The 14829-nt window shown below is 42.7% G+C and overlaps 1 protein-coding gene across 3 annotated transcripts in view; it reads right to left on the reverse strand.

Annotated features, from left to right (window-relative positions):
* Ppp1r12b (protein phosphatase 1 regulatory subunit 12B) overlaps nt 1-13996 on the reverse strand; it is a 210617-nt gene extending 196621 nt beyond the window's left edge. For all 3 annotated transcript variants that reach the window (XM_005348387.3, XM_005348386.3, XM_026779678.1), the window contains exon 1: nt 13556-13996. In XM_005348387.3, coding sequence (XP_005348444.1) covers nt 13556-13846 — 291 coding nt within the window. In that variant the 5' untranslated portion in view covers nt 13847-13996. The remainder of the gene's footprint in view (nt 1-13555) is intronic.
* Between the last annotated feature and the right edge of the window lie 833 nt (nt 13997-14829).

Genomic DNA, 14829 nt, shown 5'->3' on the forward strand with positions numbered 1-14829 from the left:
AAAAACAAAAAAAAAAAAAAAAAAAAAAAAAAAAAAAAAGAATGAAGCTGGTCCTCTACCTCATACCATACCAAAAAGTTAACACAAAGGCCTAAAGACCTATGCAACTTTTGGTGGGGGGGAAACACAGCTGTAAATCTTCAAGACCTTGGATTATTATATTTATTTCACTATTTTACATGTTTGAGTATTTTGCTTCCATGTATGTACATGTACCCCATGTGTGCCTGGTGCCTGCAGAGGTCAGAAGAGGGTGTCAGACTCCCTGGACCCAGAGTTACAGACAGTTATGAGCTGCCATATGGATGCTGGGAATCTTACGCAGCCAATGCTCTTAAGTACTGAGCCAACTTTCCAACACTTGGATCATTTCTTAAACGACACCAAAAGTACGGGCTTGGTTTGGAGTGATGACTCAGTGGCTAAGAAGCCAGGTGTCCCACAAGTGCCTTAAACTCCATCTCTATGGGGAGTGTTCCTAAAATTTCTGCCTTAGGGGAGAGACATAAACAAGGTCTACCCCTCCTCCTAAGGTCTCAACAACAAACCAAAAGTATGATTCCACCAGAGATCACTCTGGAAAACCAACGAGTTTACTGGGCTTCCTTACAGAGCATAGGTGAGGGGTTACTTACAGGAGTGTAGTTTCTCCTTCCTAAAAAGGCAAGGCCAGAAAGTCTTTACCCAGCAGGCATGATGGTTTTTCCCGTAGCCACATAGATGGAAGCACTCCCCCTCCCACTCTGTGGCCCCTCCCAGAGGCCACATGCAGTTGGGGCAGAACTGCGTACAACAGGTTAGTCTGAAGCAACTGGATGCTCAGGTGAAAGTCTGGTGACCCTCTCTGCCCTCTGTTAGGGGAAGGAAACAGTCAACAAGCCCAGCTAGGATGCTCTTTAGCAAGACACCCACAGCTGAAATGGTAGTTGTAGTTGTTTGGCTCACAGACAGTTGTGAACAACAGGAGCCAACACCCTCTTTTGGCCTCTGTACACAAGTGCACACATATGCACATATACTCATAGATATAACACAAAGCATAGGCTGAAAAAGTATGCAAATTTGTGATCATCATCAAAAGTTAAAACATTAAAGTTTTTGCTGTGGGAGCTCCTTCGGCTCCTTCAGCCAATGGCCTTTGAGATACCAGCCCACTGGGGCGTGGTCTCTTTCACTTTAAAAAGAAGTGGCAGCCCTCCTCTCGCTCTCTTACTTCAGACTCCTGTTCTGGCAACTACTCCTTTCCTGGTGGTGTAGACGGTGTTCTGTAAGTTTTCCCCCCTCAAATAAATAACCCCTTTATAATTCCAAACTGGTGTGGGATTGTTTCATGCATTAAGTTTTTAAAAACATCACAGCTAATTAATAACTCACGGAAAATCCAGGATTTAATCAGGTATGATGACTGATGCCTGTAACCCCTGCAGCACACAGAAGTCTAAGACAGAAAGATCAACTATAGTCAAGGCAAACTTGGTGTACACAGTGAGTTCCAGGTCAGCCAGGGCTACATAGTGAGACCCTGTTACAACACAAAAGCAAACACACAAAATCTGAGATTTAATAAACCGGTAACCAGCATAGTTCAGGCCAACTTCAACTTATGATCTCCCTCCTACTTGCTCCTCGAGAACTGGGGTTTATAGGCATGGGACACTGCAGCCAGCTAACTTTTAGAAACAGCCTTCCTACTATAATTACAAATTGATTAGGAACCAAAATGAGGGAAATCTTATTCAGAACATAAACAAAAATAACAAAATTCTAGCCAAGCAGTGGTGGTACACGCCTTTGATCCTAGCACTTGGGAGGCAGAGGCAGACAGATCTCTGAGATCGAGGTCAGCCTGGTCTACAGAGCGAGTTCTAGGTCTGGCTCCATAGCTACTGAGCAACCTTGTCTCGAACCGCCCTCCCAAAAAAAAATCCAACTGCTATTCAAGCCACAATACTTGTAGCAGACACCCTACTTGAGACATTGTGACTCTCTAGCTAACAGACTGCCAAAAGCCAGAGTTTCTTACCAAAGGAAGAGAGTTTATATCAAAGCAGGTATTGGTGGCTACACATCCTGCCCCCTTCCCAGCTTTCTCCCTGGGAGTCAGAGAGCCTGGCTTCAGGCTTGTTTGGTGAATTTTTCTTTCACCTTTGAAAAGTATGAGAAGAAAGTGATGTCTGGGCAGGTAAGAGCAGTTACTCTACTACTCTACTCTTAGAGAGGACTAAGTCATCCACATGGGACTCTTGTCCATCAGAACTACAGTTCCAGGGAATTTAACACCATCTCTGACCTCTGAAGAAACCACACAGGCACATGGGGCACATACATACACGCAGACAAAACACTCATATATATAAAATAAATAAATCTTTGTCAGGCATAATGGCACCTGCTATTACTTAAAAGGCCAGCCTGATCTACACAAGTTCCAGGCCAACCAGCCAAAACTACATAGTGAGACTCTGTCTTAAAGAAAAAAATCTAAAAGAAGAGACCCCTTTTCTGACACATGGGTCCTGATTTCCTCTCTGAACAGAAGAAACAGATAAGTAGTGTGGGGGATGGGAGAATAAGGTAGAAAAAGGAGTATGAGGAAGGATAATTAACACTGAAGATCTTTGAAAATGCTATACAGAAGGGTTAGAGAGATGGCTGTTTTCCCAGAGGTCCTGAGTTCAATTCCCAGCAACTACTTGGTGGCTCATAACCATTTGTAATGAGATCTGGTGCCCTCTTCTGGCCTGCAGACATATATGCAAGCAGAACACTAATAAATAGAAAAATCTTTTTAAAAATGCCATACAGAAACCTACTTTAGAACTTTCCAAAATATACATATATACAATATTTTTAAAAAAGGTTTAAAATGGAGTTACCATATATTGGTGAGTGGGGGAAATAGCTACTCTCTCAGATGCTATTAGCTATCAAATAAAAGTCCAGAGCCAGGTATGGACTACCTATTTTCAAAATGCTGACCCGCAGGGATCCCATAACCCCACCCCCAAACATTACAGGCTCCTGCCACTGTTCTTGGTTACTCTCCAGAACCTGAGGATAAGACCTATTGCCTGCCTGGTACAGTGTTGCATGTCTTTAATCCCAGACCTTGAGAAGGAGAAGCAGGAGCATCTCTGTGAGTTTGGGCTATACAGTGAGTCCAGGAAACCAGGACTGCATAGAGAGAAAAAACAAGCAAGACCCTATTGCTTGAGATGCCACCTGCTTGAGTGCAGTACCAGCCTGGAGGCTTCACTTCTACTGGCTAGCTTTCATGGTGCTAGAAAACTCATGCATGGTAATGGTGTGAGGGAGTTTATTGGTGCGGGGGCAGTGACTGATAATAATCAATACCAGTCAACTGTAAACCCTAGAGATACATACAATAAACACTGGCCTGGCAAGATATGCCCCTTGCCCACTACAGTGACTAAAGCAAGATTAATAAAAACTCACGGTCAGAAATTGGGGTTCAAACTAAAAATCTGAAAAGCAAAACAGCCAGCCACTGGCTCTTACCTCGACCTTAGTCTGAAATGGCTATCCTGCCTTCCAGAATCTCAGAATGAGACTGTCTGTTGAGAGCTGTTTCCTCCCATTTTATAATCCTCTCTAGGGCTGGGGTTAAAGGTGTGCACCATCATCATTAAAGGCATGCACTATCCAGTTTCTATGGCAACTAGTGTGGCTACTGGAATTAAAGGTGCGTGTCATTATGGCTACTGGGATTAAGGGTGCATGTTACCATAATCTGGTCTGTAAGGCTGACCAGTGGGACTGTTTTACTCTCAGATCTTCAGGCAGTCTGTATTTATTAAAATATAATTGAAGTGCCACTACAGTAACAGGATTGTTATGAGAATTACCAACCACTGCAATTGGAATCCTAGCACTCAGGAGACAGAGGAAGGAGAATCATGTGTTTGAGGGCAGCCTGGGCTATGCAGGAAGACACCACATTAAAAAAAAAAATCCACAATTAAATAAATAGAAGAGATGTAATACTGCTATATACTACTTATGTTTTATTGTTATGGTTTGTGTGTTTGTGAGTGAGGTTAGAGATTGGGAGCCAAATTAGAGCCTGTACAAGTACAGTACTCTACCACTGAGCTAGTAGAACCCCAGCCCCAGTGCTGCTAATTTCTTCGTGGTGCATTTAAGCCTCTTAAGAGGTATTCTAGATTGGTTTGGAGGAAAGAATTGGATTTAAAGCCTGCTCCATAAGATGATGAACCCCATGTCTGATACTGTTAACTGGGCCAAAATCCTATGGTCGAATAGGTTATGGGCCCTAGAGAAGAACCCAGTAGCACTACTATTCGCTAAATGGTTATAGTGATAAATTGCCCCCAAATTTTTCTTTATAATTGGTATATTTCTCAACCATGATCAGTGAAGATTCTTTTTGCAGTAGATGGCAAATAATTCAAAGATTCACAAATGGCTGGTGTATAGAAAATAAGAAATTATAGAGTGCTCAGCTTTAAATGGGACATCTGTATCACACACACACACGCGTGCGCACACACACACACACGCACGCACACACACCAAGGAACAGAGCTCATTACAGAAAAGGGGAAGAACGATTCTAAGAACAAAGGAAGCAAATGTCTAAGGTGAAAGGTTTTTGCTAGACACAATAGCACAGTTGCACATATGAACTCACAATGGCTAGGATTACATGCACAAGATTTGCACAAGATCAAGCCAACCAAATCCCCGTATGGACTGGGGAGAGGGGCACTCCTGAAGTCCCACTAATAGCTAGTATGCCATTGGTGATGGTTGACAACTACTGAGAGAGGGAGAGTCAATTTTCTTCAGGGTAATCGGTCCTGGGCTATGCTCCAGTACAGACACACACCAATGAATACAGAAGGGCTCAATGAGTATTAATTTAAAAAAGAGAGATCACATGAAATTGAGAGGAAAAAGTGGGGAAGGCAGGGAGAAATGGGAGTAAAGTACATGGGACATGGGTCAAAATACATATACATTTATAAATATTTAATAAAATAGTTAATAAAAATATAATACAATTTTACAACTCCCAAATCTCCAATGTATGAAACGAGCAATACAAATGTCATTTTCTGAGGTAGTCCTGATGACATAAATCTATAATCTCAGCTACCTGGAAGGCTGAGACAGAGAAATGCAGGTTCAAGACCTGCCTGGACTACAAAGTAAATTCTAGGCAAGCTTGGGCAATTTAATGAAACTCCGTCTTAAAATAAAAGAAAAGGGAGGACTGGAGACGTAGTTCCGTGAAGAGTGCTTATGTGGCATGCATAAAGCCTTAGGCTAAATCACCAATACCACTACAAGAATTTTTTCTATCTATACCATGACATAAAAGAAGTAGTAACTAGGCACCGTGGTGTATACCTGTAACTCTAAAGCTTGGTAGAGGCAAGAGGATCACAAGTTCTAGGCTACAAAACAAGATACTATCTTAACTAAAAAGGGGGGGGTGAAGATAGCAAGTTGAAATGTGAATTTTATTTTACTCTGTTTTGAAGTTTTTAAATTACATTAGTTGTAATTAGCTTGTATGGGGAGATGCATACAACAGCACACATGGGGAAGTCAGAGAACAACCTGTGGAATCCATTCTTTCCATCCAAAGGTGGGTTGTACCTTTACCCTCTGAGCCATCTCACTAGCCCTAATTTTTTTTATATAAAAAGAATTTCTGGGCTGGAGAGTTGGCTCAGCAGTTAAAAACACTGACTGCTCTTCCAAAGGACCTGGGTTCAATATCCAGCACCACACACATGGTGGCTCACACCTGTCTGTAACTCTAGTTCCAGAGGACCAACACCCTCATCTGGTCTCCAAAGGCACACATGATGTAGACATATCCATTCAGACAAAACAGCCACAGACATCACTTTTTAATTATTGAAAGATTTTAATTAATAATTAGGCCTGGCGAGAGAGAGAGAGAGAGAGAGAGAGAGAGAGAGAGAGAAAGAGAGAGATCAGATTTCTAATGATTCAAACACAAAAGTATTTTATAGAAATAGAACAGGAAAATACTATTTTTTGAAAAAGCCTTATTGTAAAATTTACATGCTAAACAGAAATATGAAATTCATCAAAAAAAAAAGGGGGGCTGGAGAGATGGCTCAGAGGGTAAGAGCACTGGCTGCTCTTCCAGAGGTCCCAAGTTCAATTCCCAGCAACCACATGGTGGCTCACAACCATCTGTAATGAGACCTGTTGCCTTCCTTGCCAGCAGTACATTGTATGCTTAATAAATAAATAAATCTTTAAAAAAAAGAAATTCATCATATGTCAAAGTTTTCTTTATTTAAAGGCCTTCAGCTAGGTTCAGGGATATGTGCCTATAGTCCAGGTTACTCAGAAGCTGAGGTGGGAAGGTCTCCAAAGACCAAGAGTTCCAGACCAGCCAGTGCAATATAACAAAACTATTCTCAAAAACAAAACCCTTGAGCCTTGGTGATCCTGTCATGAAATGGCAACAGCATATCACAAAGCAGGACAGCCTCTGTTCTTACCTGAAAGCTGCTGCCCTTGTAGGTCTGTTTCAGTGTCTGCTAAGCGCTCACACTCCCCAGCTGCTGACTTAACACGCATTAATGACGCACAGGAGCTCTCTAGCAGGTGACCTGACCCTCAACAGCTGGATGCAGCTTGGCCACTCTTCACAATCACTGTCCCTTACCCCGAGTGATTTATAATGAGGAGAGTCGTTCTTCTGCCCTCATTTTTCATGTTATTTACTGTCAAGGCAGTCTCAATGTGGGGAAGAAAAGTCAATATGAAACAACTCATAAAATTGAAGCTTCATCCATGGGACACTAACACGGTCTGTCTGAGCATATTAAAGTCCTATCTCACACTTCTGTCACCAACAACTTTTTTTCTTTTTTTTTCAAGACAGGGTTTCTGCCGGGCGATGGTGGCACACGCCTTTAATCCCAGCACTCGGGAGGCAGAGGCAGGTGGATCTCTGTGAGTTCGAGACCAGCCTGGTCTACAGAGCTAGTTCCAGGACAGGCTCCAAAGCCGCACAAAGAAATCCTGTCTCAAAAAAAAAAAAAAAAAAAAACAACAACAACAACAACAAAAAAAGACAGGGTTTCTTTGTGCAGCTTTGGAGCCTATCCTGGAACTAATTCTTGTAGACCAGACTGACCTCGAACTCAGAGAGAGCCACCTGCCTCTGCCTCCTCTGTGCTGGGATTAAAGGCTGTGCCAACACCACGGGGCCTGTCACCACCAAATTTAAAAAAACAAACAAACAAAAATCTTAAAACAAATGTTGCCAAGAAGTTAAAATAAAAAAAAGAAAAATCATAAACTGCCTCACATGAAATGACTACACACAAATAGGGCACAGCTCCTAAAACCAAACAACACACTGTAAAATCCACATTCAGTTAGAAAAGCAGATTTTTCCTTAACCTCAAAGAGCACAAGAAACCAGCCAACCCAATCTCCATATGAATGCTCCAAATGTCAGCTCCATTTTGGAGACAAGGCCATCACTTGCCCACACTTGGCTGCCTAAAAGCTGCCACACTCAGTGTGGACGCTGCCCATCTTCTCCCTCAAGAGGCCGGTAGAGTTTTCTGAGTGTTGGGGGTTTTGTTTTAAGACTTTCAAGTTTCTTTTCACTACTTTGTGGAGTTATGGACTAGTGCTTGTCATGAGGCCAAGAAATCTTTTTTTTTTTTAAGATTTATTTTTATTTTATGTGTTTGAGTGTTTTGTCTGTGTACCACATACAAGCTTGGTGTCCACAGTGGTCAGAAGAGGGTGTTGGACCCCCTCGAACTGGAGTTATGTTTGTGAGCCACCATGTGGATCCTGGGAACTGAACCTAGGTCCTCTGGAAGAGCAGCCAGTGCTCTCCACAGCCGAGTCATCTCTCGGGTCCTAAGAAATCACATTGTTGAACTGGAATTTTGAACAATGTTTCAAAATAAGAGGAACAGAGCAGACTGAACACCGGTCGGGGCAGAGCACTTGCAAAGCAAACAGAAGGCCCTAGTGAAGAAAGCCGTGGACAGACAGGTCTTAGAACACAGCAGAGAAACTGTGCTCCGCTGTCAGCATCATCACACTGCACTTATGTCCCACACTAAACTCTTGGGCATCACACCAAGCCTTTCAACAGTCCATAGACTACACCTGAATTAGCCACTTTATTCACTATTCTTACAGAGTATTTTTTTTTAAGATTTTATTATGTATACAATACAGTGTGCTGCCTCCATGTATGACTGCAGGCCAGAAGAGGGCACCAGATCTCATTGTAGATGGTTATGAGCCACCATGTGGTTACTGGGAATTGAACTCAGGACCTCTGGAAGAACAGTCAGCGTCCTTAACCTCTGAGCCATCTCTCCAGTCCCAGCCATCTCTCCAGTCCCTACAGAGTATTTTTTCATATTTATTGTGATGTGCACTCTCATGTGAGTGGAGTTCAGAGACAGCTATGAGAGTCAGTGCTCTCCTTACCCATGTGTGTTCTTGCTGCTCTCTTGGCAGCAAGCACCTGTACACACTGGGCCATTTTGCTAGCCCATTTTTTTATGCTTTTTATTATGAGATACTTAAAAATACAAAAATAGGATGGTTTGATGATTCTCAAATAATTAATTCAACACTAAACTTGTCCCTTTCATAAGTCCCTCAAACCAACCCAATATAGATCTTTTATAGCCAATTACAGACATCATATAATTCTATTTACAAGTATTTCAATTTGCAAATTGCAAATATCTCTAAGAAATATATATTAAGTAAAAGCAATCACAATTTCAATAGTTTATCCAAATATCAAATGAGAGAGGACAGTGTGGGGGGGGGGGGGTATCATAGGACAAAGAGGAGTGAGAGTGGATGCCCCAAGAGTCTCCTGATTAAAATCATAAAATGGTCAATAGTGTTTTTCTCTGTTCTCAAATTTCTAAAATAAATTTTGTAGAGTCAGCCCAGTGGTGGCACATGCCTTTAATCCCAGCACTCTTGAGGCAGACCCAGGCGGATCTCTGTGAGTTCATGGCCAGGCTGGTCTACAAACCAAGCTCCAGGACAGCCAGGGCTACACAGAGAAACCTTGTCTCGAACAAAGCAAACTAATAAGCTTATCAGAATCATGTTCCAAGCAAGACTCGTATCTGTTGGCATGTATCTTAGGATTCTCATGGGTTATGATTCCTCTAGGGAGGAAGGACTGAACTGTGAGGTAATAATAGTGTGGTGTTCATAATGGTGGAAGTTATAGACCCGTGGCAGAACTCTCAATCAAAGGGTGAATGTTACAACCTATATAATCTTAGGACAGACAAGGTGAAACACACCTATAATCCTAGAAGTCAAGAGGCTGAATTAGGACCATAGCAAGTTCAAGATCAACCTAAATCATATGATGAAATTCTGAAAACGTTTATAGCAACTTGGAAATAACCTGAATTTCCTAACACACACACACACATGTGCACACACACGTGCACACACACACAAATAAAAAAATATTTAAAAAATAAATAATAAAAGTGAAAATAACCAACAAATAGGTATGGTGCCATATGCCTATAATCTCCGCACTTGTGATGTGGAGTCAGGAGGCTGAGTATTTCAGTTCATCCTCTCTACAAACTAAGTTCTAGACTAGCCTGGACTATGTGAGACTGTCTCAGAGAGGGGAGGCGAGGGGAAGCACAGGAGAGGAGGTTCAAGGAGATGTGGTTCAGCAGGTAAAAGCAGTTGCCCAACAAGCCTGATGATCTGAATTTGATCCCTGAAATCCAAGGTAGAAGAGAACCAACTCCTGCTCTCCTTCTGACCTTACACACCAAGCTATGGCACTTGTGTATACACACATGCGCGCACACTCACACACACACACGTGTGCGCACACTCACAGAGAGAGAGATGGGGGAAGGTAAGGGTGAAGGGGGAAAGAGAGAAATAAAAAGAAAGGAAGGGAGAGAAAGAAGGAAGAGGGGTGGAGAGGGAAAGAATATGAATAAAAAGAAGAGCAAAGGATATTTGGGCAGGGAGCAAATACAAATGAGAGTCAATTCCATGTGCACTTCAGAGCAACAGAAGAAAAAATCCAGTGTTCAAATCTGACTGGTGTACAGACGCATGGAAACTTGGGACTAATACTCACAGGGCAAGGGACCAGGTGCCCAACATAGCCTGGTGCATCACAGTAAACAGTGCAACACAGTACTCTATGAAATGATGTGGGATGGAGGACAGCTCTACAAACACAACTCTGAAAGAGCCAACAGGATTTTCCAAATCCCATACTGCCGTGGGTCAGACACTAAGCAGTTAATTCAATAATGGAGGTAAGGTTTAAGACACTTCGCAGATGGAAGAAACTATGAGGGGAATAAGTTGGTAACTGGAATGAAAGAGAAGGGACTAAAAGACAAGCCTTATTTTTACATATAAATTAGCACATCAGATAAACTCTTTTATATTGAACTGAACACACATTCATCTTAGTCTTCCCCCACCTCCCACTGAATATAAATTACAAATTGTTCGACTTTCTTCCTCTCATCTGCCCCATTCTTCATGTCTCTTCCACAGAAATAAGCAATTTTAACTTTTCTAAAGTTACATGGTCACCTGAAGCAGTTCTAAAATGCACAGGTAAGCCAGGCAATGGAAAAAAAAAAACATATAAACCAGTAAGTTGTCTGACTTGACATCAAAGTTTTGAATAAATTAACCTTTACCTGAATTTACCTAGTATTGAGTATATGCATTCAATTCAACGGCTAGGCCTGAAAATATGAAGGAATCTTTCTATTACACTCATAGATAAAAAAAATCTTTATAGCTTTCATCCCCTTCCTTTCCTACTTCAAGAAATTACTGAATGTAAAGAGTGCAACTAATACACAGTGCACTCACATCCAGGCTGTTAGCGAAGAGAGGAGGGGCACCAAGGCAGCCAGTTTCTTGATAAAGGCAGACAGAACTGAAAGGGGAGGGTCTATCATGAGAAGTGACAGACAGAACTGAAAGAGGAGGGTCTAGGGGCTGGAGAGATGGCTCAGTGGCTAAGAGCACTGCCTGCTCTTCCAAAAGTCCTGAGTTCAATTCCCAGCAACCACATGGTGGCTCACAACCATCAATAATGAGATTCGGTGCCCTCTTCTGGCCTGTAGGCATATATGCAGGCAGAATACTGTATATAAAAATAAAAATTTTTTTTTAAAAAAAAGAGGAGGGTCTATCATAAGTGACAGACAGAACTGGAAGGGGAGGGTCTATCATGAGTGACAGAAAGAACTGGAAGGGGAGGGTCTATCATGAGTGACAGACAGAACTGGAAGGGAGGCTCTATCATGAGTGACAGAAAGAACTGGAAGGGAGGGTCTATCATGAGCGACTTCCCGGAGTAATATTCAAGTGTATGGGAAGGGCTAAACATAGCTAGTAGAGTCACTTTAAAGGAAATGAAGCTCAGCTGGTAAACAGCCTTGTTGAGCAAGCCTGCCAGCTGAGCTCCATCTCCTGAACCCTCAACTCACAATGGAAGGAGAAAATTTAAGCTGCCCTTTCAGCTCCACACACACAGGATGGCACACACACACCTGCACTCATACACATACACACAAACACACACACTAACCAAACTAAAACAACCAACAAAGTTACAGAGTTATACTAAAAATAATAATAGTACTTAATGTAAAGGTGGAGAATGATTGAAGAAGACATCCACCTGACCTCTGCCCTTCACAAGTATGGAGAATTCACCCCTCCAAAGAGTTCAAAAGTGTAGTTTAAATCTTATTTAAAGTTGAATGTAGTTCTCTTAGTTTCTACCACAGTTTATATCTAGTTCCTTATTCGGAACTATGGGGCTTGTGATTCAAATCAATACTCACAGGCAACTGCTCTCCTTCCTGGCTTTTCACACACTCACACACACACAGACACACACACACTTCACAGGCAACTGCTCTCCTTCCTAGCTTTTCACACACACACACACACACACACACACACACACACACACACACACACTTCACAGGCAACCGCTTTTTTTCCTAGCTTTTCACACACACACCTTCCCTTGGTTTCTGTTTCCTCTGTAGAGTGGGAGCCACATTATTACCAACTATACCCATTGCAGAAGAACACTACCAAGACTTACATGAGGGAAGACACGTGAAATCATTTTAAACAGCAGAGTACTGTATAAACTCTGGTTGTTATATATAATACTTTAAGTAGGGTGCTGAGAAAAACAGGATGGAGAGGAGAATTTCCTTCCACATGAAAGAGCAATAAGAACAATTTTAAGCTATTAGCTAAATATATTTAAGGAGGGGCTTAATGTAAACTTGAATTATTATTTAAAAATGAAATCTTATGTGAATACATTCACTTTGTACAGAAAGAAAGAGAAAAGAAAGAGGAGCTGGGGATGTAGCTCTATTGGTAGAGTTCTTGTTTAGCATGCAAAAGACCTAGGCTTGATCCTTAGCACTACAAAGACCGGGCGGGCAGTCCCAGCACTGGGAATATAGGCACAGAAGGATCAGAAGTTGAAGGCCATCGTCACCCTCATGGAGAGTTCTAAATCAACCTGAACTACATGAGATTTTGTGTTCAAAGGGGAGGAAAGAAGGAAGAAAGGAAGAAGGAAGGAGAAGTGGGTGCCCAGCTCTCAGCTCACCCAAACAACTGATGAAGTTCAACTGGGGCGAGAGGGTGGAGTTACGACAGTCAGTATACAGAGAATATTGTTGCATAAGCAAGAGAAATCAAGACGTTATTATCAAACTCTCAAATTACCTGAAATCCATGTATATGTGTATGTCTATATAAAGAAATGACTACATATATTATTGTTTAAGATAATCATTTCTATAGAGGGCTTCAGAAATAAAACTGAAAGTCTATTCCATAAGTTTCAGACAGAAATAATTCTGTCCCTGCCAGAAGTAGCACTGCTGCAAAGAAATTGAGACACCCATAACAATGAGGTCAAGGGTGTTCTAAGGGTGGCCTGGAGAAGGCACAAACCACACATCAGCAAAACAAGTGTCCTTTCAGAGGAGCCGCCCGTCTTAACCCCCTCCTGAGATTTCTCTTTAACTGTCCTAAGACGTTTTGATAACTGGGCCACACAAATAGTAAGTTGAGCTTATGAAAAGGTTATCAGGCTAACGACACTAAGTGTAAGCGTGAGCGACGTGAGGTACAGGCGCAAGACAGAAGTAAAGAGGACTAATCTACGGAGATAACACCAAGGACCAAATCATCAGTTACCATGACAACCCAATAGGTGGAGGGAAATACAAACACCGACCAGTCACCTGGGTGACACCAGTCCTTCAGGTAAAGACCCTAACCCTAGGGTCTGAAAAAGATTTGTGGCTTGGAAGGAAGTGTCCAAGAATGTACATGAGTTGACTGAAGTGGCAAGGTCTTTGCAAGAGGGCTCCTCGATGACACTAAAATACTTCAGGTGGGGCAGTCGAAGGGTCACAGGCTTGCAAGCAAAAGACCCAGCAGACCGAAGGGGGAGTCCTACCTGGTGCAGGGCTGTCAAACCGTCCACGTTGACAGTGTTGATGTCCGCACCTCTTGCCAGAAGCTTTTTCACCTCGTCCGTGTCCCCGCTGGAGCAGGCAGCCAGAAAGACTGCACCATCCTCGAAGCGGACCCTGGGGCTCCCGCGTCTTGTCTGAAGCTGCCGCCCCGAGCCCTGTCGCTCCGCGGACTCCTGCTCTGTCAGCGAGCCCCTCCAGCGCCGCAGCTGCTCAGCCCGCCGCGCTCGCGCCGACTCTGCCCGCTTCCCTCCCAGGTGCTCCAGCTCCGCCATGGCGCGAGCCTCCGCAGCTGCTGACAAAACTACCACCACCAGAATGCTGGTAGCCTTGAGTGGCCGCCACCGCCTCCCTCGGAGGGCTTCAGCCGGGAAATGAAGGCGGAGGCCCCCGCGCCGCCATCTTTACTCCTCCAGCTACTAGCACCGCCCACTCACTCCTTTAGCTTCAGCACGCAGGCGCTTCAAGCCCCGCGTCATCACGGGACTTGTAGTAAGAAACCTGGCCTAAGGGCACGTTGTGGCCCTATGGGAACTACATATCCCTGGGTGCATTAAAAATTAGTCAAGGACAAGCACCCTTCTCTGCTGCTGGTCCCAGCACTTGTACCTTTACCCTGAAGCGGCAACTATCTCCCCCGCCCCCCGCCACAGCAACAACCTCTTTCTCTAGGCATTTTGGGAATCGTAGTTTATTATTGTTGAGACCACTAACTAAACTTAGCTCCCTTAATTAATTTTTCCCTAAACACTTGAAGAGTGAAAAAGCAGCCGTAATTAACCTTATTTTCTACAAGGGAGGACTAAACATAAACCAGAAGAACTAGAATTCATGTCCTGGTTTAACATCTAGTTTTATTAACATGTATTAGTTGTGAATGTACATAGGGAAAAACATGCATACACATACAATATTACAATTTTACTTAAAGTATTTTCAATATGACATTTGTTCCAGTTTCATAAAGATTCCTGAGTGGTTGAAATTTTTCATCAAAAATGTGAAAATTATTAGATCATTATAAAGAGAAGCTGTGTTACATAAGTGTAACATAAGAACACTTGCCCACTTCTCATTTTCTATTGCAATAAACTAGAAATCATATGTTGAAGAAATAAGCTGGTCTAAGCAACTCATATCTATAATACTAAGAAGGCTGACATATAATTGCCAGGAGTTCTGGGGCAGCCTAAACTATATAGTTACCTCAAGGTCAGCCTGGGCTAAAGAGTGAGACTTTATTTCAAATCCTTCCCCC

This window comes from Microtus ochrogaster, chromosome 6 (genome assembly GCF_000317375.1).
Source record: "Microtus ochrogaster isolate Prairie Vole_2 chromosome 6, MicOch1.0, whole genome shotgun sequence".
In the NCBI taxonomy this organism is placed as follows: Eukaryota; Metazoa; Chordata; class Mammalia; order Rodentia; family Cricetidae; genus Microtus; species Microtus ochrogaster.